Consider the following 24741-nt stretch of genomic DNA (forward strand, 5'->3'; position numbering starts at 1 on the left):
CCAGTGCAGTTCTCAACAGTCTCCCCCCATTTTGGACCCCATTTCAGCACAGCACCCTGAGTAAAAGAATGGGAGTGAATACCTAGAGGGCATGACAGAAGAAGAGAAATGAAAGGTTATCCATAAAGACGGGTTGAGCAACCTGTAAACACAGCCTTCCCCTGTGTCCTATAGGGTACCGTCTTATGTTTTTTTGGTGAAGGGTTGGCATACTGACCCTTCACCCAATAGCACTGGAGGTTGGGCACCTTGGCATTGCATCCCTCCCCTGGCAGCATAGATCCCGAAGGGTAGATATCAAACATAAGCCATCCAGGGTAGATAACGAACATATTGATTAGAGGAACATCAAAAAGCAAGGAAGGCTATTGTGAGGCTTCATTCTATAGTGGCCACGGGTCCTGGCCCCAGAGCCCACTGCACCAGTCAAGATAGAAACTCCACTCCAGCCCACATATGTGCCACTCACCGCATAAAAAAAGGGATGATATTGCACTGAAGCCACGCTCTGCATGACTTTGTGAAATCTAAACCAATTTAAAGAACAAAACAGAAACCTTGTTTAAAACAGAATTTCAATGTTTGCCCATTAGCTAGTACTGGATGTGAATAAATGGTATAACTCTTCTTTTCATAAGGTCTCACTGTCAAGTTTGCCCCTCTTCTTCTCCGTGTATTTCCCAGCAACTAGGGTAGTGGCTCCCAGGTGTTAGCATACATCAGGATTGTCTGGCCCCACCCCAGAGGCTCTGATTCTGTGGGTCTGCTGTGGGGCCTGGGAACTGGCATTTCTAAGGGGTTTACAAATGAGCCTGATGTTACCCTGGGAATATTCTAGGGGAACTGCTGGACAAGGGAATTTGGGAATGTTGATGGAGTCCTTACAGCCTTTGACTTTTGCAGGCTCTTTGACAACTGAAATGGGCTGTGAGCACAATTGGTTAATCCTTAGGACCTAGTGGCCCTTTAGACAGCTAAGCCCACTTGGCTCCCCACCTGACTGGCCTCTTGCCTGACCAAAACCCCCCCTATAGCCAACTGGGGGCCTCCATTAGGATTACCCCTGAACCTGTCTTCTCTCCCACTTTCCTTTTCCCCTCTCCCATCAAGAAAAATCCCCACCATCTTTACCAAGTCAGGAGATGCTTGTGGACAAGTAGTGATCTAGGCTGTGAATGACCAGTTGCTTGACCCCATGATTGACCCAGATGTATCCCCTAGAGAAAGAATGGGTAAGGAGGGATATTTGGCTCCATGGCAATCTCTTGCCTAGATGCAGCCCTGTTGAGGAGCCTGAGGTCCCTGGCTTCCCACTCCTGGCTTAGCCATTCAGCTGCAGAAGTACTAGGACAGGAAGATTAAAAATCAGAAACTTAAAAAAAGTCCTCGCTGCCCCATGATCAGCTCCATACTGTTCATCATGAACCATGTGCAACTTTTGATGAGATTATTTCACCCCATTTTTTAAGCATTACTCGTATTTTGATTATTGATCGGCCTTTTTTTTTTTAATTTCTTTTCAGCGTAACAGAATTCATTGTTTATGCACCACACCCAGTGCTCCATGCAATACGTGCCCTCCATAATACCTACCACCTGGCGCCCCCAACCTTCCACCCCCCCACCCCTTCAAAACCCTCAGATTGTTTTTCAGAGTCCATAGCCTCTCATGGTTTATCTTCCCTTCCAATTTCCCTCAACTCCCTTCTCCTCTCCATCTCCCCATGTCCTCCATGTTATTTGTTATGCTCCTCAAATAAGTGAAACCATATGATAATTGACTCTCTTGAGAGACTTATTTCACTCAGCATAATCTCTTCCAGTCCTGTCCATGTTGATACAAAAGTTGGGTGTTCATCCTTTCTGTTGATCAGCCTTTTTTATTCTCCCTCCAAACTCCTTGAAAGCATCCTCAAGTATGCATTTAATTTTCTCCTAATCCCATGCTTCATCCGCAGAATTAATGTCACTTTGAATGTTAGTGCCATTCCTTCTTGGGCTGTGATTTTTGGATGAAGGATTGTATTTTTTTCCTTTTGGGTTCTGTTAAAAAAATTATTCCAACCCTTGTTAAACTAAAGAAGACTTCACTTGAGGCTACTGTAAGAAAATCACAGTAGGGGAGAGAATTGGGTTCAACCCCAAGTTCATCAAGGGCATGTGGGGATTTAGAGCCTTTGAGCAGGATGAGGGTCGTGGATGGGAAATTGCTAAGAGGGGGTACTGAGGATGTGGGAACTCTTGCTAAAGGCTGGCCAAGAACCCATTAGACATTGACAGACTCTCTTCCTTGACCAAACTTGAGTTCAGCCCCTTCTGAGTCTTCTTTCTGACCAGGCTCCAGCCTTTGCTCTGTTATGAGTCCATTGGCTCTGCCATGTAGTCCAGGCTGAGCAAAAATCCCACTGAGTCACTTTGGTGAACATCCCCCACCCTTGCACCTGATCTGATTCCTCATCCTCCACCCTCCCTATCTGCCCACCCTGGCCTGCCTTCGGGAGGGATCCCCCCACCCTTGTTATCCCCTCTTAGTGATTTTCCATCCACTGACCATCCCCCTGCTCCTGGGTATAAATGTCCACTTGTCCTTGTTGTATTAGGACTTGAGTCCACTCTTTGTCTCCGACTGTAGAACCCCATTGCAGTGGTCCTCCCAAATAGTTTTCCTTACTGTCTTTACCAAGTGTCTAAAGACATTTTTTTAAATAACATTCAAGGTAGGAGGTAAAGAACTTGGCCAGATATCAAGGGTGAGGGAATTCTCTCTATGCTGACTCAGCAGGATTCTTGCTAAGACTGGACTTTGCAGGTCCGGCAAAACCGGAAGGACACAGGATGCCAAGGTCAAGACCTTGTCAAGAAGAGGGCTCAGAGGAGGCCGACTACGGTTTGGTCAAGGAGGGGGTCTTGAGCAGTTCTCAGAATTTCCCCAGAGCCGTGGTTGTATATCAGAATCCACCCATGGATTCTAACCTCCAGAGGCACGGGCCCATCTCAAATCCACTGAAGAAGATATGGAGACGTTTGGGGCTGTCACAGGTGATTCTGCTCAACAGGCAGGCCAAGAAAAGAGGCTGAGTCACTCTAGGAGAGAATAGCTCCTCAAATTTAATACTCAGGAACCAAAGAGTCACCACAAACCACTGACAAGAGATGGTCTTGCTTCACTCTTGGGGATGGGAGAAGAGCCAGACCAGAAACAGTGAGGGAAGTGGCTTCCCAGCTCCGTCCGATTCTTCCTGTTGTGTTTCCCTTCAGGTTTAATGTAAAGGAGAGACGTGATTTTGCTTATTCACTGGGTCGATCTTTGGAATTTTCCTAGTTGGAGGACAGGAGAGGTGTGAGTCTTCAACATTATCTCCCTCACAGACAATGCCATTGATTGAGGCAGCATTTCTGTGTTCAAGCTCTTCCCAGGCAGGACATCTCCCTCAGTTTCCCTGAGCTCCTCTCTTTATCTCTTTTTTTTGTTTTTTGGCTAAAAATGATACCCCAATTTTTCACAAACACTGTGCAGTGAAGCTTTCTTCGCATCATTGTCTCCCCTCTGCACCCCTGCGTTGTCTCCCCTCTCCTCTACCTATGGAGCCGCCATGGAGATGGCCCCTGACGTGCAGAATGGCAGTGGGGACGGAAACCGTAATCGCACCTCTGCCATGTGTCGAGCGTTACTACCACCTGAGCTCTGTCATGTGGAGAGTTCAGGGAAGCAAACAAAGACCACCGCAACCCATGTTTTCCAGAAAGGCAAACAGAAGCTCAGGGTGCTTAAGGGCACCTGACTACAAAGTGCTGCATCTTCTGTGATGACGTCCCTCTATCTCCCAGGAAGCAGAGTGAGCGGGCATCAGCGGGCTCAGGAAATGGAAAGCAGGATGCAGCAGCAGGAACAGCAGGCCATGGGGTGTTACCAAAGGCGGGGAGAGAGGCCCTTGGATTAGAGTGAGGTTGCTAACAAGGGTCAGAAAAAGAGAACAGGGGAGCCCCTGCAGAAGTCATTTTGTTTCTGGGGATCCCCTCTGTCTCAACCCAAGAAATAAGCTGTCAAGTCTGAGAGGTTTTCGAGGCTGCCCCAATGTAAGGTTCACTTTTTGTTTGTTTGTTTGTTTGTTTGAAATAGACAAAGTACTGATAAGGGAAAAGGATTTACCTTTCTTGAATACCTCTAAGTGTCCAGTATTTTGTGGGTTCTGTACATCGCTCTTACTAAACACTGCTTTTCTTTATGCATTTATGAATACGAAGGTCAAGCTGTTCTTAAACTGTGATTAGGTTGTGTGGCTTGATCAGAAAGGATAAATGCTTAAAATCTGCATCAGCGTGGTGGAACTAGAGGATGTTATGCCAATAAGTGAAATAAGTCAGTCGGAGAAAGACAATTATCATACAGTTTGACTCATATGTGGAACATAAGAAATAGTATAGGGAATCTTAGTGGAAAACTCAATGGGGAGTCATCAGAGAGGGAGACAAAGCATGAGAGACTCTTAACTATGGGGAACAAACTGGGGGTTGCTGGAGGGGAGGTGGGGGGGAAGGGGTACCTGGGTGATGGCCATTAAGGAGGGCACGTGATATGATGAGCACTGGGTGTTACATGCAACTGATGAATTATTGAACACAACATCTGAAACTAGTGATGTACTATATATGTTGGCTAATTGAATTTAAATTAAAAAAGATTTTGTGGCTTGGCAAGTCTCCCACAGTGAAGTCAGCTTTAAACACACTTCACCCATTTTGTTCTTTTTTTTCCAGCCTGAAAATCTGTTGTACTACAGTCAAGATGAGGAATCCAAAATAATGATCAGTGACTTCGGGTTGTCAAAAATGGAGGGCAAAGGAGATGTGATGTCCACAGCCTGTGGGACCCCGGGCTACGTTGGTAAGAAGCGTGTGTGTGTGTGTGTCCAGGTCCCCTGTGTCTGTCTTCAGAGCTGGAGCCTGGAGCAGGATCACAGCTGCCTTCATTCCCCTTGAGGGGAGAATTAAATTGTTGAGAGACATTGGAACGAGTTAGAAGAGAAGCAGTTTCCCCTGAAACCTTTTAATAGTTGGGGAGAAATCCTGTCTGAATTGGGTGTGGGCCTGAGTTGATTTGGATGAATTCCCAGGGTTTTGATGCAAGAAATATCACATACATGTCCGTGTTTTCAAGGGGCTTCCAGTGAGGCAGTGAGATAATGATGAGGTACAGACACAAATAAAACAAGTGAAATGTTGCAATAGCAGCAGCCAGAAAGAGGACATCGATAGGAAGAATCTGCTTCGTGCCTTGACGAAGTCACTTAGGAGTCGCCTGCCAGTCCCAGTCGCTACTGGAAAAGCCAAGAATTAAGGTCCTTCCTAAAATCAGACCCCCACATTCTTTGTACCAAACATTCAGAATGCAGAAAAGGCATGCTGAGAAGCATCTTCTCTCTTTGGGGGACCTGGAGAAAGGCCATGGGCGCTCTTGGTGAAGTTTTCGAGACTTTGATATATACAAATGTATTCACTCGTGCAGCAAATGTATACTGAGGTGCCTACTATGTGCCAGCTGCTGTCCTAGGCACTGGGGTGAAGGCAGTGCATGAGACACACGGGGCTCCTGCCCTCGTGGGATTTACCTTGTAGCTGGGAGAGACAGGTAACTGACAAAGACGCGAAGAATGGGATTGTTTTAGGCCGAAAATAAAATGGAAGCTTGCAATAGAGCTGCAAGGCGCTTGGGGGGATTAGGATGGCTAAGGGCACAGGAACGAGAGTTGGGTATTCGCCTACATGTGGACAAGCAGCCACCCTTGGGCCTGTGAGGAGGCAGAGTGTCCTGGGGAGAGGCGTCTGCTTGGTGCCAAAGCCTGGAGTGGGAAAAGCCTGTGGAGAGGGTACAAGCCGGAAATGTCTGAGAGCAGGCAGAAATGCGGTTTGGAAAATGGAGACCAAGGCTGAATTCTCATGGTACACACTGTGATAGCTTTTCCTAATAAGAACAGGAAGCCCGTCCTGAAAGAGAGGAGGGAACGTTCTATGACTGCCATTCCTGTCTGGTTTTAGGTACGGCGACAAGACCTCCCCAGGCCAGGTGGAGGCAAGCAGGCCTCAGGCCTCACGAGCCTGGGGCCCAGGGCACTGTGGGAAACTCCAAATGACCTCTGGGGCCCTTCTCGTCCCTTTGGGTGCTGGCATGACATGGGTGTTAGGTCACAGCCGCCTCGTCTATAAAGGGCCCGAAGGACAAGAGAGAAGAGCAGGGCTGAGGGGAACAGAGAATAACATGAAGGGAAGCACCAGACTCAGGAGGAGATAAAGGAGCTGACAGGCGGGGCTTGTGTCCCCGGTTGGTGTGTGCGCCGGACAGAGTGGGGAGGTTGTTCTGCTCACAGAAAAGCCAGCGCAGCCCAGGCCTGGGTGAGATTCATGGCGCCCTGCGCCTTCTCGGTTTTGGAGCTGCTGAAGTGGTGCAGTGGGACCCGTTGGGACCCCGACTCGGCGTGGGAGGGGGAGGGGCGGCACTTGGCATCACGGGCTGAGGAGCTGCTGAGGACACCATGCTCGCCAGCTTCCGCCTGCGGGAAGCTGACCCTCAGGCTGCAGGTCAGAGGTTCTGACACAAGCGTCCATATTTCCATGTGCATCACACTGTTCTCCTATTTGGCTCTGATGTCAGAAAGCGCTAGCACTTTCCAAATGGGCTTTTGCTTCTTTGTGCCTTGGCAGAACCCAGGAACGGCACTCTGGGTTTCTAAGCACCTGTCATCTGAGTGGTCTCGTTCTGTTTAGATGTGAGATGCTGATGAGTCTGGGAACTGGGGACAATGTGTAGATGTGGCCCTTGATGTTACTTGATGTTACTCCCCTAAGTGGTAGCAAGTAATCCCATTGTCAGATATGGAATTTTCTTTGAATGAAGAGGAAGAGGAGCCCTGTGGGAATGTAATAGTTCCAATCATTCATGTTTGTTAAGCACTGAGATGCCTGGGGATGCAGATGAGATGCCTTCCTCTTAGAGCAAGGAAGGGGCTTCACTGCGGAGCCCATAACTTGTTGACACCTATATGCCTTGAACTGTGAGCAGCAGAGTTTGGGCTGTTTCCTCCTCACCCCCATCCCCACCCAGGCTCATGCCAACTTCTATTCAGCCGTCAAAGCCCACTTTACATGTCGCCCCCTTTTGGCTGCTTTCCCAATACCCACTCTCTCTTTTGTCATCCCAGTTCTTTTCCTGATCATTTTTTCACATCGCTCTGACTATATTGCAGCAGTGTCCATATGTATTGGTAGCTCTTTCCCAGCGCACTGCGGGTTTTTCCACAGTGGGGATTATCTTATCCATCTCTGCACAGATGCTTGTTAAATTGATTTTAAAAAGCCCCAATGTTCATGAAAAATAGCGTTTTTCTCTCTCGTCTCTTCTTCTAGTCATTTAGTATGCTTTTATTAAATTCCTGTTATGCGCCGGCCTCAGAGGTTCAGTGTTGGGAATATGAATATGAAGGAATGGAGTTTCTGACTTCAAAATGCTCACAGTATTGTGAGAGACAGAGGGAAAACAGACAAATTGAATAATGTCTGGTAAGTGCTACATTATTCATCACTTAAGGATTATTTATTTAGTGCCTACCTGCTGTTCTAGGTACTGGGGCTGCATCAGTAGAAAGGAAAAGAAAAAAACAGATAAAAGTCTTTGCCCTCGATCAAGGTGCTTACATTTGAGTGAGAGGGAAACAGACTGTATGCAAACAGCTAAGTCTCTTAATATCTTAGATTGATAAGTGCTATGGAGAGAAATAAAACAGGAAAGAGAATAGGGTGTGTGTGTGCGCATTTGTAGGGGGTTACAATTTTATATAAAGTAATCAAGGCAGCCCTCACAAAGAGGGTGACAGTGAGGTCAAGACTTGACAGAAGTGAAGTGAAGATGCTGGCCATTTGTTATTTGGAGGAAGAGCATTCCAAGGAAGGTGCAAAGGCCCTGAGGCAGGGGTATGTGGGGGAGCAACAGGGGTGGGGTGAACAAAGAGGAGAGCAGTAGAAGGTACCAAGTCAGAGAAGGAACAGGCAGAGCATGTGCAGACAAGGACTTAGAAGTCATTATCAGGACTATGGTTTTTCCTTAGGGTGGTGGGAAGCCCCGGGAGGGTTCTGAGGAAAGGCATAGCATGATCTGACTTCTACCAGGATCCTTCTTGGTGACAGGTGGGATTAGGAGAGATGCCAGGGTGCAGGGCCAGGATGGAAGAAGGGAGACCAGTTAGAAGGCTCTGGAATTATGTGAGAAAATAAGTGGATCTAGCCTAGGTTGGGCAGAGTGGACATGGTGAGATGTTGTCAGATTCTAGGTAAAATTTGAAGGTAATGTTCTGGAGATTTTCTGGAAAACTAAAAGTAGGGTTTGAGAGACATAAATCAATGATCATTCTAAGAGTTTTTTGTTGTTGTTTTTTTTTTTAGCCTGAGCCCCAGGAAGAATACAGTTTCCCTTACTTGAGAAGTAAAAGTCTGTGGAAAGAGCAGGTTGCAGAAATATTACCAGGGGCTCAGATTCTGATTTGTTAAAGTTTGCAAGGTTGAGAAGGCAAGTTGGAACACGAGTCTGGAGTTCTGGAGAGAGATCTGGTCTGCAGTAAGATACAGTCCATTCTCATTATGCACAGTAGTGACATTCTGTGACATCAACTCGACCCTGAACTAGTAAATACTGACCCACTGTTTCCAGGGGAGATCCAGGGTCATGTTCCTCATGAGCCTCTGGTCCCCGCATTTTCATCTATTGATCGATGCATGACCTTGTTTTATCCTGTATTTCTGCTCGGTGACACCTTATTTAATATATAGTTTTGATTCATGAACGTTGAACTCACGGTCTACACCCCATAACTTATGCCTAAATGAAGCTTATCTAGCCCATGTTTTCTCTATAAGCACGTCTCTGCTTTCTTGTGCTGGGAACACTAAACGGCACTCATCACTGCACTTGGGGACCATTTTAACCCATGAATCTACAAAATGCGTGGAAATGAAAAACACACTAACTGGACCATAAAAATGATACTTGTTTTATAGCATGAGAGTCGAAACAGGAGGGCAGAGTGTCCCCTTGTTCGACCTTGGCTGGGGACATGCACCTTGGATACTCAGCCTGAGTCTCTCTGCTCATGTCCACACATGACCTCAAAGGCATGGCAAGTATTGATTTGGGGGCTACAAATTTTAGCAAGTAGGCAAATTTACAAGTATGGAACCCATGTGTCATGAGGATGGACTGTATTTGGGGGCTGACAGCCTCCAGATGTATTTTGAAGCTGTGAACTTGGATGAAATGGCCAAGGTGGGAACAGGGGAAAATGGAGGAGAAGAAAGATCCCAGGGCTGAGTCCTGGAGACCCTGGGACTGTGCGGGGACAGCGTGTGAAGCAGGAAGAGAACCAGGGCCCTGTGGTATCTTGGGAAGTGCTTTGGGTTAGAGAAAGTACTTGTGTCAATCGTTGCTATTAAATCAAGTAAGAAGAAGACTGGGTATTGACCTTCACTTTGGGGGCCTTGCATTATGGATCAATTGAACAATTGGTTGATTAAGTCAGTGGGAGCCTGAAAGCCAGTGGGTAGAAAGTGAAGCAAGTCTTTGTAAAGAGGAACCAAGCATGCTGTCAACCCTGGGGCTGGACACCGCCACTCCCACCTGCCCCAGGCCACTGACTTATCTCTGCAAGGCCTTGGAATTTGGGATCCTAAACAAAGAAGCCACAGCCCCACCTCTACTGGGCATTTTCAATTTGAACACAGCAGAGCCCAGTCCCAGTCAGCACTCCCGAATCTGGGGGCTGTGCTGTCCAGGAGCCCAAGCCAGACGCCGAGGGCTACTGTCTGCTTTCAGCTCTGGTTCACGCTTCTAGGTAGATATATCTGTTTCAATCTGTGAAAGCTATTGTTTGGTTGTGTTTGTTCTTACTGCTATTGCCTAAATGTCTATTCAGCTAAATAGTGAATTTTGGCAATGTCAAGATTGCTTCAATTTAAATGAGCTCACTCATAATGAAGAAGTGATGAAAAGAAGGGGTGTTTATCCCAAGTATCCCAGTGCACATGGTGCCTGAGAAGGCAAAGGGATCTGAGTGCCTTGAACTTCATCCTTTACCCTTAACAGCTGTCCAGATATTACATGTCGTTTATAAGGAACCAGGATGCTTGCAGACTGTTGCGTCACTGATGGCAGGAGACTCCGGGCATTTCAACATCACTGCATATGGGGTTCCCACTGCCGACAGCTCCTAGAGCTTGCACTAAGTGTTAAGTCCCCTCCAATGGAGTTGAGCTAGTGGGCAATACAGACGCACATAAGGTAGCGTGTTTGCAGCGTGCTGTGACTGACATATTTCAGAAGCAACGTTACAAATACAGGAGAGATTGGGATCAGCAAGGTCTGGAATGACCAGGGAAAAACTCGGGGAAGAGGCTTACAATATGAAGAGTAGAATTCTGGGCCAAGATTGGGAGAGTTCCAGATGTGAGTAAGCAGAAGAACAAGGCCCAGAGTTCAGAACTGCTTCTTAGCAGGTATGGAAGAAATGAATAGACTCATCTGACTCAGGGGGGCCTCGCACATACAGGTACGTGGAGATAATGTAGAAGAACTGATGGGGCTGTCTGGTGGCAATCGGCTTCTCAGGGTAACATAGGAGCCATCAGTATGGTATTGGCCTGGCTTTGGAATCCATTTAATTGAGCCAGGTGTGACATTCCCCCCAGGTGTCACCAATAAGGGAAAAGTCTGAGCTAGGAAAGTTAGTAAATTACTTACGTTACTTGTTCTTCTGTGTTAACTATATATCCAAATGGTCTCTCTTGACTCTGAATAGAAGCAGCAAATCACAGGAAGCACCCATTCTAGTTGTGTAACTGATAAACCAAAGACGACACAGGGATGCCTCTTGGTGCAGGAAAGTCTCCTGTTTGATTTCTTGACGTCACTGTTTCTGTGCTACTGTGATTTATCCAATTCTGTGGGTCTCGTTCTCCTGATTTCAGAAAGAAAAGTAAGCAGTTTCGAAGACCTTCAAACCATGTTCTGTAGATTAAGCAACAGCATGCCTTGCCAGAGGAGGGCAAGAACGGGCTCTCTTGCTAGCAGGGGGACTTAGGAATCCCAAACTTCGCTTTAGAAGGAAAAGAAGGCAGGATGGTAGAGACCTGAATTGCTTTGTGATGTTTCTGAGCTACGTAAGACTTTTCTTTTACATCAAGCGGTACTAGAGTAATGGTCTGCCACTGTGCCCAGGCTTTTCGTCTGGTGTGCACGCCAGCAACCACAGTGTTTCCTTGTGGGACGTTACTCAAGAGGAAGGCGCCCTTACATCCAGTCCACCGCTTGTTCACCGGCAGAACCACACCACGGTCCTTCATGTGGTGGCTGATTGTCATGCGATCCTCCTGGTACTAATGGTGCGGGAAAGGAGTCCTGCTTTCCTTCCGTAATTTACATGGAATGTTACCAGCCCAAATCTTTGGGCTAGCCCTGGCTAAAATAGTTGAAACAAGTTTCATCGTCTTCTCTTGTGAATGGAAATGAAGAAAGGTGGGTCGATATTCTCAGCATATTTTCTGACAGAGTTACAGGAATGCCCTTCATTCATGAGACCGTGATATTTTTAGAGCTTGATTTGGGACGTGCGGCTCTGGTGAGATCTTGGAAAGCCGTGGTAGTGAAGGAGCCTCGATCCGCACCCAAGAAGCAGACACCAAGCCTCCACTATCCAGTTGCAAGTTGCAAGAGGTTTATTGGTTACACAGGCGCCTGCGGACGCATCAGCCTTTGTGGGCTGAGCGCGCCGGGCTAAGTTGGGGAGCAGATTATATAGGGCAGGGTTGGGGTGGCGGGAAGTGAGCTTTCAGAAGCAGATGCTTGGTTACAGGGATCTGATTGGTTAACTTAAATCAAGCATTGTCAGGCACTGTGTTCAAGGCAAGGACATAATGGTTTGTTCTGGCGGGAGGCGGTGGCGGGAAGCGATCCTACAGAAGCAGATATGCATGGTTACAGGAGTCTAATTGATTAATTTGATTCAGGCATGATTGGGCGTTGGGGTCAGGGCGTTCTGGTGGTTCCTTGGATCAGCACTCTGGAAAGTCCCAGTTACATTTTACTTTTCATTTGTCTTTTCTTTTGACGGACCGGGTGATCACAGACATCCTGCTTGTGCAGGATATATGTTGTCATTCAGCTATGGGAACAATCAAGCCTTCAGCAAGGGGAGGGGGGTGCTGTGGGGACATCAGGTTACTTAAACAAGCCTTTAGCAAGGGGAGAGGGGGTCTTTCAGTAGCAGCTAGCATGGTGTTGGGACGAGAACCTCTGTTCTCCAAGCCACCCAGCCCCTAGTTGGTGGCAGTCACAGCCCTGAGACTTGAATGCCTGTAACCTGCATATCTCTGCCATTGGTTAGAAACATGGGAGGCCTGAACCCTTCATTAAACTCTTGGGTTCTCAGTTTCTTGGATGGACTAACTGACCTCCGTGATATTCTCTGGTTCTGCCGTCCTTTATCTCTAGAGACATGTGACTCACTATCATTTAAGTGTGTAAATATCCATGTGTCGAGGATATTGACACCATTTCCCCCCCATCTTCACTCAGAACAGATAAGAAAAAAATAGAATAAGTTGCCATCACCTGTTTTTGTCCTTGTCTGCAGCCTGTCACGGTGATTCCTCGCATCTTTCCCTGTGCCCTCGGCTCCAATCCCTTCGTCCTCACTCTTCTCTTTCGCCATTTCTCCCACAGAGCTTGATTTTATATTTTCTCCCTTAAATATCACACTTCAGTATACAGCTATAAGCATCACTTTCTTCTCATCCTCTCAGACCACTGGTGGTGAAACAAGGTTTATAGAACTTGGAAATGGCCATGCAGGGCACAGATGGGTAGACAGAGGACCTGGATAAGAATTTTCTCCTTCCTTCTCTCTCAGCAGTTAGTCAGTGGCAACTAGCAGCGAGGGTTTCATCACCCCAGGTGTTGCAACCAGACCCCATTTGTTAGAGAGATCAGGGCCCCCTGAGTGGGGAGGCTGCTCCTTCTATTAGCCTGATAGGGACAGAAGCTGCTTGTCAGCATGTGGGCAGAGGACCCCTAGCCACGTCTTGGAGGAGCCCCCACTCCACATGCCCAGCCCCCCAACTCAGTCCGCTAACTGTGTGTATAGCACTTTTCACCCTTCTGTAATTTCCGGATGGCTCCTCTCTATGTCACACTGGGATGGGGTGGCATAGTTTCTAAATTGCTTCCACTTTGCTGTGGTGGTGAGGAGGGAAAGAAGCCTTGCGGCATTTGGGGAACTTACTCCTTTTTTTTTCTTTTAATGATTAAAAACTAAAACACAAGGAATGCCTGTAAAGTTCCTCTTATTATTATTTTTTATTAACATGTAATGTATTATTTGCCCCAGGGGTACAGGTCTGTGAATCATCAGGCTTACACAATTCACAGACTCACCATAGCACATACTCTCCCCAATGTCCATCACCCAGCCACCCTTTCCCTCCCCTCTCACCCCTGCAGCAATCCTCAGTTTGTTCCCTGAGATTAGGAGTCTCTTATGGTTTGTCTCCCTCCCTGATCCCATCTTGTTTCCTTTTTTCCCTCCCTTCCTCCCCACGATTCCCTACCCTTCCTCACAAATTGCTCATATCAGAGAGATCATATGATAATTGTCTTTCTCTGATTAACTTTTTTATTGCTCAGCATAATACCCTTTAGTTTCATCCATGTTGTTACAAATGGCAAGATTTTGTTTTTTGATGGCTGCATAGTATTCCGTTGTATATATACACCACATCTTCTTTATCCATTCATCTTTTGATGGACATCTAGGCTCTTTCCATAGTGTGGCTATTATAGACATTGCTGCTTTAAACACTGGCTGTGTGTGGCCCTTTAGATCACTACTTTTGTATCTTTAGAGTAAATACCCAATAGTGAGATTGCTGGGTCATAGGGTAACTCTATTTTCAACTATTTGAGGAACCTCCATGCTGTTTTCCAGAGTGGCTTCACCAGCTTGCATTCCCACCAACAGTGTGGGAGGGTTCCCCTTTCTCTGCATCCTTGCCAACACCAGTCATTTCCTGACTGGTTAATTTTAGCCATTCTGACTGCTGTGAGGTGGTATCTCACTGTGGTTTTGATTTGTATTTCCCTGACTGCGAATGATGTGGAGCACTGTTTCATGTGTCTGTTGGCCATGTACATTTCCTCTTAATCTTCAAGCCAAACTTGTCAGATTTCAGAAGCAACAAAGTAGCCATCCCATTGCCCTGGATCTTGGGACAACCTCTAAAGGAACACATCACAGGCTTATTTCTTGCCACGTTGCTCTGAATTGCCTCACTCCGAACATTTCCCTTCCTCCCTCCCACTGAATTCCAGATCTCTCCCACATTTTCAAACACACAGCTGCCCCCACCCCACACCATTTTCCACTCCCTTCCCATTCCTTAGCCTTGCCCTTCCTCCTACCGGCCACATTCTGGCTTTGGTAGCATTTGAATAGTAACCCAGCTCCGATCGATGGTAGATGGTAATTATAAAACCGGGACAGTGCTTCCGAGGGGACTTTTCATGCCTGTGGTAAAATTCAAAGGCTACTAGGAAAATCTGAGCAAACTGCCGCTTTGTGATGCATTTTTAGGCAATTACAACTCTAAGGGAAGGACAAGAAAGGGCAAAGGGACTTGTATCAGCAGAAGGACAGAGTTGTCCCAAGAGCACGCGACGACTCTGACCTGCCGTGACTTTGGAGGGAAGGCAAACCACAGGCGAAGAATGAGTCCATATTTCAGTTGTATTTTGATGTGCCGGCAAATCCAGATGGCTACTCTAACTCTTGGTGACACAACACCATTTATGAGGGCACTCACGGTAACGCCCTTCGTTACCCAGGTTTTTTTTTTTTCTTTCTTTCTTTTTTTTTTTTTTTTAAAGATTTTATTTATTTATTTGACAAAGAGAGATCACAAGTAGGCAGAGAGAGAGGGGAGGAAGCAGGCTCCCTGCTGAGCAGAGAGCCCGATGTGGGACTCGATCCCAGGACCCTGAGATCATGACCTGAGCCGAAGGCAGTGGCTTAACCCACTGAGCCACCCAGGCGCCCCTTTTTTTCTTTTTAATCCCCCTGCTGCTGGATGTTCCACCGACAGAAAGGGTTCGGATGCTGCGTCATCAGTCCTGCTCTGTGTTGTCATCAGTTCCTCCCGAGGCCAAATTTTTCCCTGAAATGGATGCCTGAATTTTATTTCCCTTCATCTGTGGAATTCTACTTGTCATCCCTGGACAGGCAGCCGCTGGGTAGAAATGTCCTGTTTCTCTCCCAGCGTTTTAAAGAAATCCCCCTCACCACTTCTCAGACAAGTGCTATCACTGACTCTTTGGGGCTGGATTACGATTTGATTTAAGGCCCTGTTTACTCATTCACCAACAAGGGAGCTGTTTCTTCTCACTACCTGTGGAAATTCCTCAAAAACAGGAAGACAGGGATCCAAATGGCCAGCCCCGGACACAAATTCCTAACCATATTCCTTAACGTAAAGGGCCCCATGGAACACCTCACTGAGGCTCAGATTCTTTACCGTGAAGACATAACTTCAGGACGAAGCAGCAGGTGCCCTTTGAGACAGGAAACTGAGGCATAGAAAGTTAACAAATTCTCCAAGATACACCAGCCCTGGGCCCAGGCTGTAATTCTGTCTTCTGATCCATGGCCAGATCATGGAGAGATGCTAGTGCGACTCTCTGTGTGTACCATCGCATCATTTTTTTAAAAATCTTCACTATAATTTCATGATTTCCAGCATTACAGATAACAAATTTGGAGGACAGAATGATTAACAGAGTCCTTATAGTCTGAGAACGGGAGAGTCATAATCTCGGGCCGCATGTAGCACCAAGACCAGCATCTTGATATCTTTGTATTTCAACTCAAGGAGTTGGAACATAATTCTTTAAGAAACAAGGAGCCACTGAAGATTTCTGAGCAAGTTCCAAGATTCCTCATCAGTAGTCTGCCCTATTCATGATAATTGGTAAGTTTATTGCAGGAGAACCAAAATGTCTTTCCAGAATCCCTCTTGAAATAAGATATGAACATTTTAACTTTGCAAATGAATATACCTGGAATGTTTAAAAGAAAGAGAAAGACCCTACTACAGTCTCTTCTCTGTTGTATTAAAAATGTTGTCCCGAGAAGCCCCCTTCATTTTTCTCCCTATGATCTATCACTCTGTAAGACTGGTCAGTCAGTCGTATCATTTTGAAAGCGCTCTACTAGAAAAGCTCCCCTCTCCCTACTTCTTGGTTAGGCTCCTCCCTGTAAAGGTGCAATCACATTGCCTAACCCAGCTAGTAGAGTGGAACTTGGATCTAGTCCCCCTGACCCCCCAGGCCCCATGATCCATGTTCATGAGCCATGATATTAAAAGAAGTCTCTGCTACCTCTGCCCAAGATGGACGCTCACGTTTTAGGGACTCTTCTTCCCCTCTGTAACCTACACAAAGTTCAAGTCAAGGGTCTTTCTCCTTGGCCGCTTCAGGGAGGTGAAGCCAGCTAGCAAGAGACACAAATGGACCTTGGACTAGGTCATAGGATGGCAAGCGGCCTGTCTGCTCACCTCTTCCTGCTGACATCGCAAGCACGTTAGACATTTCCAACCCATACCCAAAGACAGGAGCTCATTCAAGGAAAAGTAGAGGGCTGCTAATCTTAGTGTCTGGTCAGCTCTTCTCTGCAAGTAAGGGAAATGGCAAAAGCTTTGCAAACTCCAAAGAATGAGGGAAAGAATTAGGGTGTGCTCATATTTATAAGTAGTTTTCCGGAACAAATTTTTCTAATCTCCTTTTAAGAAAGAATTCTAATTGGGGCCAATGAAGAGAAGAATCTCCTGGAGCTGGGCATCGCCCCCTTGCGGCCATGACAGACTATTCTCATGCCTATGGTGCTGTCAGCAGTGATGAATGGGCAGTTCCTGGGTTGCCGTCTCTAGAACCATGCCTGGACCGACAGGGGACTGGAGAAGTATTTTGAAGAATAAATGAACAAAAAGATCTGTAACTCGACAGACAGAGAGACCAACTAGATAGGAGGTTGGTATAGGGCGTTTGAAGGCTCCCTCCAAGTCAAAGATTCAAGTCCTCAAACATGCCCTTGCATCACGTGTGGTCCCAGTTCAGTTCTGATTTCTGAAGGTTCTAATTTTGCATTGGGTGGAAATCTCTATTGATGAATCATTTCCATGATGCAAAGCTAGAATCAAGACAAAGTACCAAACATTATCAAGGATCTGTCCATCCTTAATTCTAAAAAATAATAAAACCTCCATTCTGGTTTTGTTCCTGTGGTTCTCTCAGCCCTTCACCCTTACATAGTAAACTACTGCTAGTTCTAGCTCTAACTTACTATGTAATTGTTTTCATGAAGCCTCATTCCAGTCTGGAGGGTTGGGCTCTGTGAATGTACCCATTTTACAGATGAACCATCTGGAGGCTTACAGAGATCTAATGACTAGCCCAAGTCCACAGGTGTAGTAAGTGGGGAATCCCAGATTTCTTTCACTAAAGAGCAAGTGTGTCTATTTAAAGCTTCTTGCATCCAGACAACTAAAGTTGTTTTGAGTTAAAACCACCTACATCCAGGCAACTATTTCACATCTTCCAGTCCCATTTAATGATAAAATAAGCCTCTGTACCTTTCCTACTCCTCAGCGCTAAACCGGTTAACTTAGAGCACAAAGCAAGGCATAGTCTCACAACACTCTAGCCACAGCCTTTCTTCCCCACCATTTGACTATTAGAGGTAATATATCCTTTCTTAGATATTTTTAAGTTTAACTTACAGTAAGTGCAGTATTTCTCAGAGCTTTATTCAGAGTTTCAAATCAACATGCCTCCCATCTGGCCACGATCTTGTCTGAAGTAGTCTGATCACCTTCTTTAAGAAGGGAGCCGCGGCTGGCATGACTTCTGTGGTTTGTGTCCACACTCAGCACCCAGGAGAACAAGGGTGCCGCGGGGGGCAGAGCCCAAGGCTGCTTCCTTCATACCATAAAGCCAGTGCCTGAAATGGAACCCAAGCTATCACGCAATTGATGAATGCCAGAAACACTGCCTTGGTCCCATGGTTCTGGGACATGGGCTTTCCTTTTCTGGCATTGAGGGCTACTCTTCCCACCCTAGGCAACCCCTTCCTGATGTGTCCCTGTCCTCCACCTACTGGAGACAGTCAACTTTGAGGTACCCAAGGCAGTGGTACTCAACTTCCATACAGGAAGACAAACAGCCTTAGACATGAACTTGGTAACAGGGTGAGATCTTCTCCATCTCCTCCTTTCTCTGCAGAAAGTGCTCTTCAGCACATCCCTGAAAGCGCAGGAAAAGGGAAAATTCCTTTTCTGTTTTTTTAGAGCCTGGGGACTGAGTGCCACCCCCACGCCATTAGATGGCTGCTCTTCCCACTTCCAGTCTTCTCTTTCAGTAAAGAAAATGGGAAGTTTAATTGTTTTAAAAACAAGATGAAAGGTTTCTGAACTTTTTTTCTTCCCTTTTGAAACCTTTGGAGTCCTTCCCTTTACCCGGAAACCTTGCTCTCAACCAAAATAAAACAGCTTGGGTTTTAGGACGTTTCCCACCCAGTGGAATTTTCCACAGTGGGTTGGTAGTGAGTCTCACAGCAGTAAATTCAATTATTTTACATTTTGAACCAACTGTTTCACTAAAAAGCAAGAGAAAAGCCTCAGACAGGAGGACCACATCTGTTGGTCCAAAGATCTCTCCAGTAGCTCACGGGTGCTCTGCTAAAGCTGCCTCCTTTACGTGGTATCAGAACTTGTATTTGCTGGAGTAAATGAAGCCAGCCAAGGGGATGCTCTTTCTAAGAACACAGAATTGTTAACCTCAAGCTCAGACCAGGAAGGAAGTTCCGAGAGATCACTTAATAGAATATATTTTTCTGCCCTTTAGATCTAAAAGTAGTCATTTTGAAATCCCTTTGAAAAAAGGTTTCCCAAGGAGAGTGACACACAGGACAATGGGCCCCATGCAGAGAATTGGGGCTGCTTCTGCCTGTTTTATCCCCCAAATTCATGTCAAGAATAGCCATTTGCTAACCACGCAGAGTGTGCTAAGCCTTAAAAATACAGACCTGAGCTATGTGCCTGTGGTCAAGGGGCATGAAGCCTGGCGGTTGACAGTGTGATTCACGCAGGGGGGAAGAGATGCCGAAGGTATGATGGGAGGCCCGGGAGGCTGGCGTGTTACAGGATTTTGGTGGGTGGACCAGGAAACCCAACACATGTCACCCAGGCAGAGCTGCTCCCACTCAACCACTAGCCATCTTGCAAATGCCCTTTTCGGCACCTCCTGTCATAACCTGACAGCCCCTGACAGCCTCCAGGGACTGGGATTTGAGATGCACCAGAGAAACGCCAGGGTTCTCTTGCCTGAGTCCTTTCCTTCAGTCTAGGCTGTACCAGGAGACTCAGCCCTTTCCTGCTCTGCCTGGGGGCTGATGGCATCACAAACTGGCTGCGATGACTTTTCAAGACAGCTCTCTTTGTCAAGCATCAGTCATATCAATTCAGTTCTTTTAGTTCAAAGCCTTGCTCTCTGAGGAGGTGTGGCGGTGATGAGAGTCACTGTCACCCTCCCACTACATATGAAGTACGTGAGTTGCACTGGTTACAATCAGAAGAAAAAAATGTTTCGGCTTGATGAAGAAGTTCTTTGGTATCTGACATTGTCGGGCAGTGGATTTGTGGGGGGCATGGCTCAGAAAACTCCTCCTGCTTTGCAAGGCCCCTGTTTGACTATCTCTGGGCCTCCTCTGCCTGGAAGCTCATTTGTTGTCTGAGTGTTGGTAAACTGGATGCTGTGGCTTTTTAGAATGACAGCCGAATTCTTGCCAAGGACCGTATGGTATAAGGGAGTGTGGCTGCTTCTCAAAGTGACAGCTGGTCTCTCAAAAGATCCCATCCAGAGGTGGACCCTCGCAGAGCACAGGCTGCATGCCAGAAGGGCGAGGGAGAGGGTAGGAGGGGGGCCCCAAACCAGGAGAATTCAACAGGTTGGGAAACAAAGGGAACCAACTGCAGGACCCAGAGGAGAGCAGGGGGGAAATACCTCAGCGGATCCCAGGGATTCAGCATGATTTCATGGTCATAGAAAATCGTCAGGAGGGTTTTGAATATTGCCTGAGAATTGTTGCTTTCCAAGAATCACTCCTAGATGAAAAGTAGCTAACAGGATGTAGGTAGGCTTGTTCAAACACTGTCCCAGACAATATTTATTTTTTGTCTTTTAAGATTTTATTTGTTTTTACTCACCCACCCACCCAGTGGGAGAGGGAGAGAATCTTAAACAGACTTCATGAGCACCGAGCCCAATGCAGGGCTCGATCTCACGACCCTGAGAGCATCACCTGAGCTGAAATCCAGAGTCAGGAGCTTAACCCAGGTGCGCTGTGACCGTTTGGTTTCAAGGATCAAATCAAAAGTGGAATTGGAATGAAGCCCATTGGTGTCTGTTGCTGTGATCCATTTTTTAAAAAATTTTATTTATTTATTTATTTGTTTATAAACATATAATGTATTTTTATCCCCAGGAGTACGGGTCTGTGAATCACCAGGTTTACACATTGCTGTGATTCATTTTTTAAAAAATGTCTTTGGTTGGTGAGAATACCCTTTCTCAGCTTTCTCTTTTCTCATTGTTACATTACATGTTGGAAGACTTCACTCTCCCCATTTGTCTCAAGTGCAGTGATCTCACCCTTGCCAGAAGGCCAGTGGTTCACCTGCCACTGGTTAAAAAGTGTTTTTATTGTGTTGTTGTTGACAGAACCTAGATAGGACACAACACCAGAAAGAACAAGAAATGTTTGGCACATGTACGGAGACTTCCACTCCCCATATTGTTCCCTTGATGTTTGCTTGTTAATCATTTAGAAATCTCCCCTCCAACACCCGTGCTACTAATCCTGGCATCTTTCTGTCCGTGGCTGTCTTCTGTCAGTTGTGAGTCTAGAAGCATCTGAGAAAGATACAGATCCCTTTTTTAAAAAGACAAAAAACCCCACAAAGCCGTATACTTGATGTTATAAATTTTACCATTTACACAAAATCTCATATTTTATTTTAAGATTTATTTATTTATTTGACAGAGAGAGAGAGAGAGAGAGAGAGTGAGAAAGAACACAAGCAGGGGGACTGGAAGACAGAGAAGCAGGCTTCCTGCTGAACAGGGAGCCCGATGCGGGGCTCGATCCTAGGACCCTGGGATCATGACCTGAGCCGAAGGCAGATGCTTAATGGCTGAGCCACACAGGTGCCCCAGAATCTCATATTTTATAAATTACATGTGCCATCTGTGGCTTCAAGAATCTAAACATCTCGGGGTGCCTGGGTGGCTCAGTGGGTTAAGCCGCTGCCTTCGGCTCAGGTCATGATCTCAGGGTCCTGGGATCGAGTCCCGCATCAGGCTCTCTGCTCAGCGGGGAGCCTGCTTCCTCCTCTCTCTCTCTCTCTGCCTGCCTCTCTGCCTACTTGTGATCTCTCTCTGTCAAATAAATAAATAAAATCTTTAAAAAAAAAAAAAAGAATCTCAACATCTCAAGCAATCTTCCTGTTCCGTGTCGCATACAAATCAGTCAGTTCCTTTTCAAGGGCACGGAGGGCCTTGCACTATTCGCCAGAATGCGGGTCACCCTACCAGCCCCTCACCAAGGTGAGATGCTGAGTGTGCACTTGCCCCTGGGTATACAGACTTCTGGAGGGACGCTGTGTTCTTTATGCTTTCGTCTTCAGGATAATGGATGGTGGCCAGAATTTCCCTCTATCTAAAACACAGGGAACGAGGGGGAGGAGAAGAGGAAGAAGATGTTCTTTTAAGGGGCCCTCCCTCTCACCCCCAGAGTGCTGGGGACCTGAGTCTGGGAAGCTCCGAAGAACACAGGGTCAGCTCTTCCTCAGAGTGAAAGCTGCTTTTCAGGGACTGGGACTCTTACCCCTCTACACATCATGGCTCAGGGGATAAGTTCAATCTTTGCTTATAAACTGTGGCATTAACTATTGGAAGTGCCAACCTCTTCCTTCTCAGGGCTCCTTCCCCACGGCTGTCGCTGTGTCACACCTGGTGTGTGACATGAGCTTTGCCCCATATCCCGCACTGAACTCTTGCTGCCCCTGCACCACTGTTTGACACCTGGTACCCTGGGGTGGCTGAGACTGGCTGGCTTGCCCTCTCTGTAAAGGGTTCAGCAGATCCCATGATGTGGAAGCCAAGGCTCCTACCCACCAGCCTGGCTCTGTGCTCAGAATATCTGCTGTCTGTCCTGCTGGGAAGTGACACTGGGTCAGACATCACCAGTGAGCCTTCTGTGCCTGCTTTGAACTTTCTATCAGGCCACACGGATGGCTCTGGGGGCTAGAAATTAGCTCCTTGCTGATGCAGTCACCTCCCACCATCTGGGCCCTTGTGTTCGCTCGGACCAGAACATCAGCTCAGAGAGAGCATATGTCCTAAATCAGCAGGACATTAATGTGACAAACGTCTCCCTTTTGTCAGTTGCCATAATAGAAGTGTCTGAGAAATATGTTTGTAGCAGTTATAGGGAAAAGGAGGTATTGATGGGTCCAGCCCCCCATTATCCAAGGGCTACTTCAGTTTGTGAGTTTCCTGGCTTTTTGGTTCTGCTTCCCCTTTTACTACTGCATGGAGGGTGAACGGAGCAAAGAAAGGACATACAGACATATTTATTTTGCTTTTGATAAAAAAGACAAAAAGTCCAGTTCAAATGTGGAGGAATGGGAGCTGAAATTGAGAAGTAGATTTGGGGTTTATCTGTGGATTGTATTTCTTACCATCATAACCAGAAATAATCAGCAGAAGTTTGTATACATCCCTAGTCCTGCTTAAGAAAATTCATTGTAACAAAGATAAGAGAGGATTTCCCTGTTAGTTTTTCTGCCACAGGACTTTTCTTACAGGTAGCACTCAACTTAACAGTAAATATATTCCCATGGATGGAACTGGGATGAGGATGAAATTGACCAGGTTCAGATCCCAGCTGGTCCATTTCTACTGGGTAGCATCAGAAAAAGAACTTCTCTGAGGCTCATTTCCCTTAGATCAGGGGCAGAGAATGATCATTGCGAGGGTTGTTGAAAGGGTTATAGTAGAAAATACTTATGAATGACCCAGATCACGGCAGGGACATCATTCCCTGTTAGTCCAGTTGGGGAGGAAGTCAGTGTAGAGACTACTTTCTCGCTGGATCACTTTGGGCAGGTTCCTTGACCCATCAGTCCCTCTGGGTCCTGTGACTTGGGAGTCATGATAATAATAATTAAGCCCTTGCCCCCCCCCCGCAAGGCCAATTAGTGTAAATGAGCTAATTCATCCCAAAGCCATAGAACACACAATCCAGCAGACAGCTTGTCTTACTTTGTCTACTCGCTTAGGTTTTCTGGAAGGTCTATGCTAAAGACACGTCTGTCAAGTGTATTTGGGTAAAAAGGAGATTTTGTTTATGAAGTTGCACTGTTTTTTCTTGTATTTATTTACTCTTTGCACAAAGATGTGTGCCAGCCACTGCCGGTCGGGAGACACTGGGTGTGGGTATCCAGCAGAGGCTCAAGCTGCAAGGCCAGGAACAGAAAGCAAGGCTCCAGGACAAAACAAGCTGAGACCCCCGGGATGGAGGGCTCTTGGGTTAGAACTGAGGAATTGGGAGTCAGGAGCCTTTTTGCTATTTCTTGGGTGAGAAAATGAAATGTTAGTACTGAGGAGGTCACCTGCCCAAAACCTTCCAGAGTGAGCTGAAAGCAGGCCTAAGGCAGGTTTCCTAGGACCAGATTTCAGGTCTCTCCTCCCCTGGATTGTGGCATCCATGAAAGTATTAAGAGGGGGCCTCACCTTCACGCCCCACGGCACCCAGGAAGGCCCTGCCTTCCATTCCACTCTGCCTTGCCACTCCACTCTGCCCTGGGGCCAGAAATGCTTCCCCAAATTAATTTTAGGGGAAGTCACACCCTAGGCTGTAAGTGGAGGGTATCTTTCTCTGACTCAGTCTTGCCTGAGCTGCGGTACCTAGCCCAGTCCCAATATGAAAGTGTCACCTACTCTAACTGATTGATTGATTGGTTGGTTGAACTTTTTTGTTAATCTTGTTACACACACACACACACACACACACGTGTGCGCGCACACATGTACGCACACACAGTGTTCTTGTATTTTTTTCTAGTTAGAAAAGCCTATATGTAAATTAAGTTCTATATCTCTACTCAGTTTTTAGCATGATGGAAAGTTCAGCTTGAGAGGCAGACAGAAAAAGAGAAGAAAAATCTAAAAATTGTTTTATGTCTTGGGCATTTAATTTGTCATGCTTGTGTCTCTCCTTTGTCACTCCACAGCTCCCGAGGTCCTGGCCCAGAAACCATACAGCAAGGCTGTTGACTGCTGGTCCATTGGAGTGATTGCCTATATTTTGTAAGTACCGCTGGCCACCTTGGCTCCTTTTTTCTTTCTTTCTTTTTTTCTTTTTTATTGTGTCAAAATATACATAACAAAATTTACCCTTTTAAGCATTTTTTAATGTACAAGTTCAGTGGCATCAGGTACCTTCCCAGTGTTGTGCAACCATCACCACCGGCCATCTCTGGAACTTTCTCATCTTCCCAAAGGGAATCTCTGTCCCTGTTAAACACTAACTTCCTGAA

At 46.5% G+C, this 24741-nt stretch overlaps 1 protein-coding gene across 4 annotated transcripts in view; it reads left to right on the top strand.

Annotated features, from left to right (window-relative positions):
- The window catches only part of CAMK1D (calcium/calmodulin dependent protein kinase ID), a 430211-nt gene that overhangs the window by 368414 nt on the left and 37056 nt on the right, over positions 1-24741 (top strand). For all 4 annotated transcript variants that reach the window (XM_082740835.1, XM_082740836.1, XM_082740834.1 and 1 more), the window contains 2 exons: positions 4759-4885; positions 24436-24511. In XM_082740835.1, coding sequence (XP_082596961.1) covers positions 4759-4885; positions 24436-24511 — 203 coding nt within the window. The remainder of the gene's footprint in view (positions 1-4758; positions 4886-24435; positions 24512-24741) is intronic.

The sequence above is a fragment of the Mustela nivalis genome, assembly GCF_964662115.1.
Source record: "Mustela nivalis genome assembly, chromosome: 7".
In the NCBI taxonomy this organism is placed as follows: domain Eukaryota; kingdom Metazoa; phylum Chordata; class Mammalia; order Carnivora; family Mustelidae; genus Mustela; species Mustela nivalis.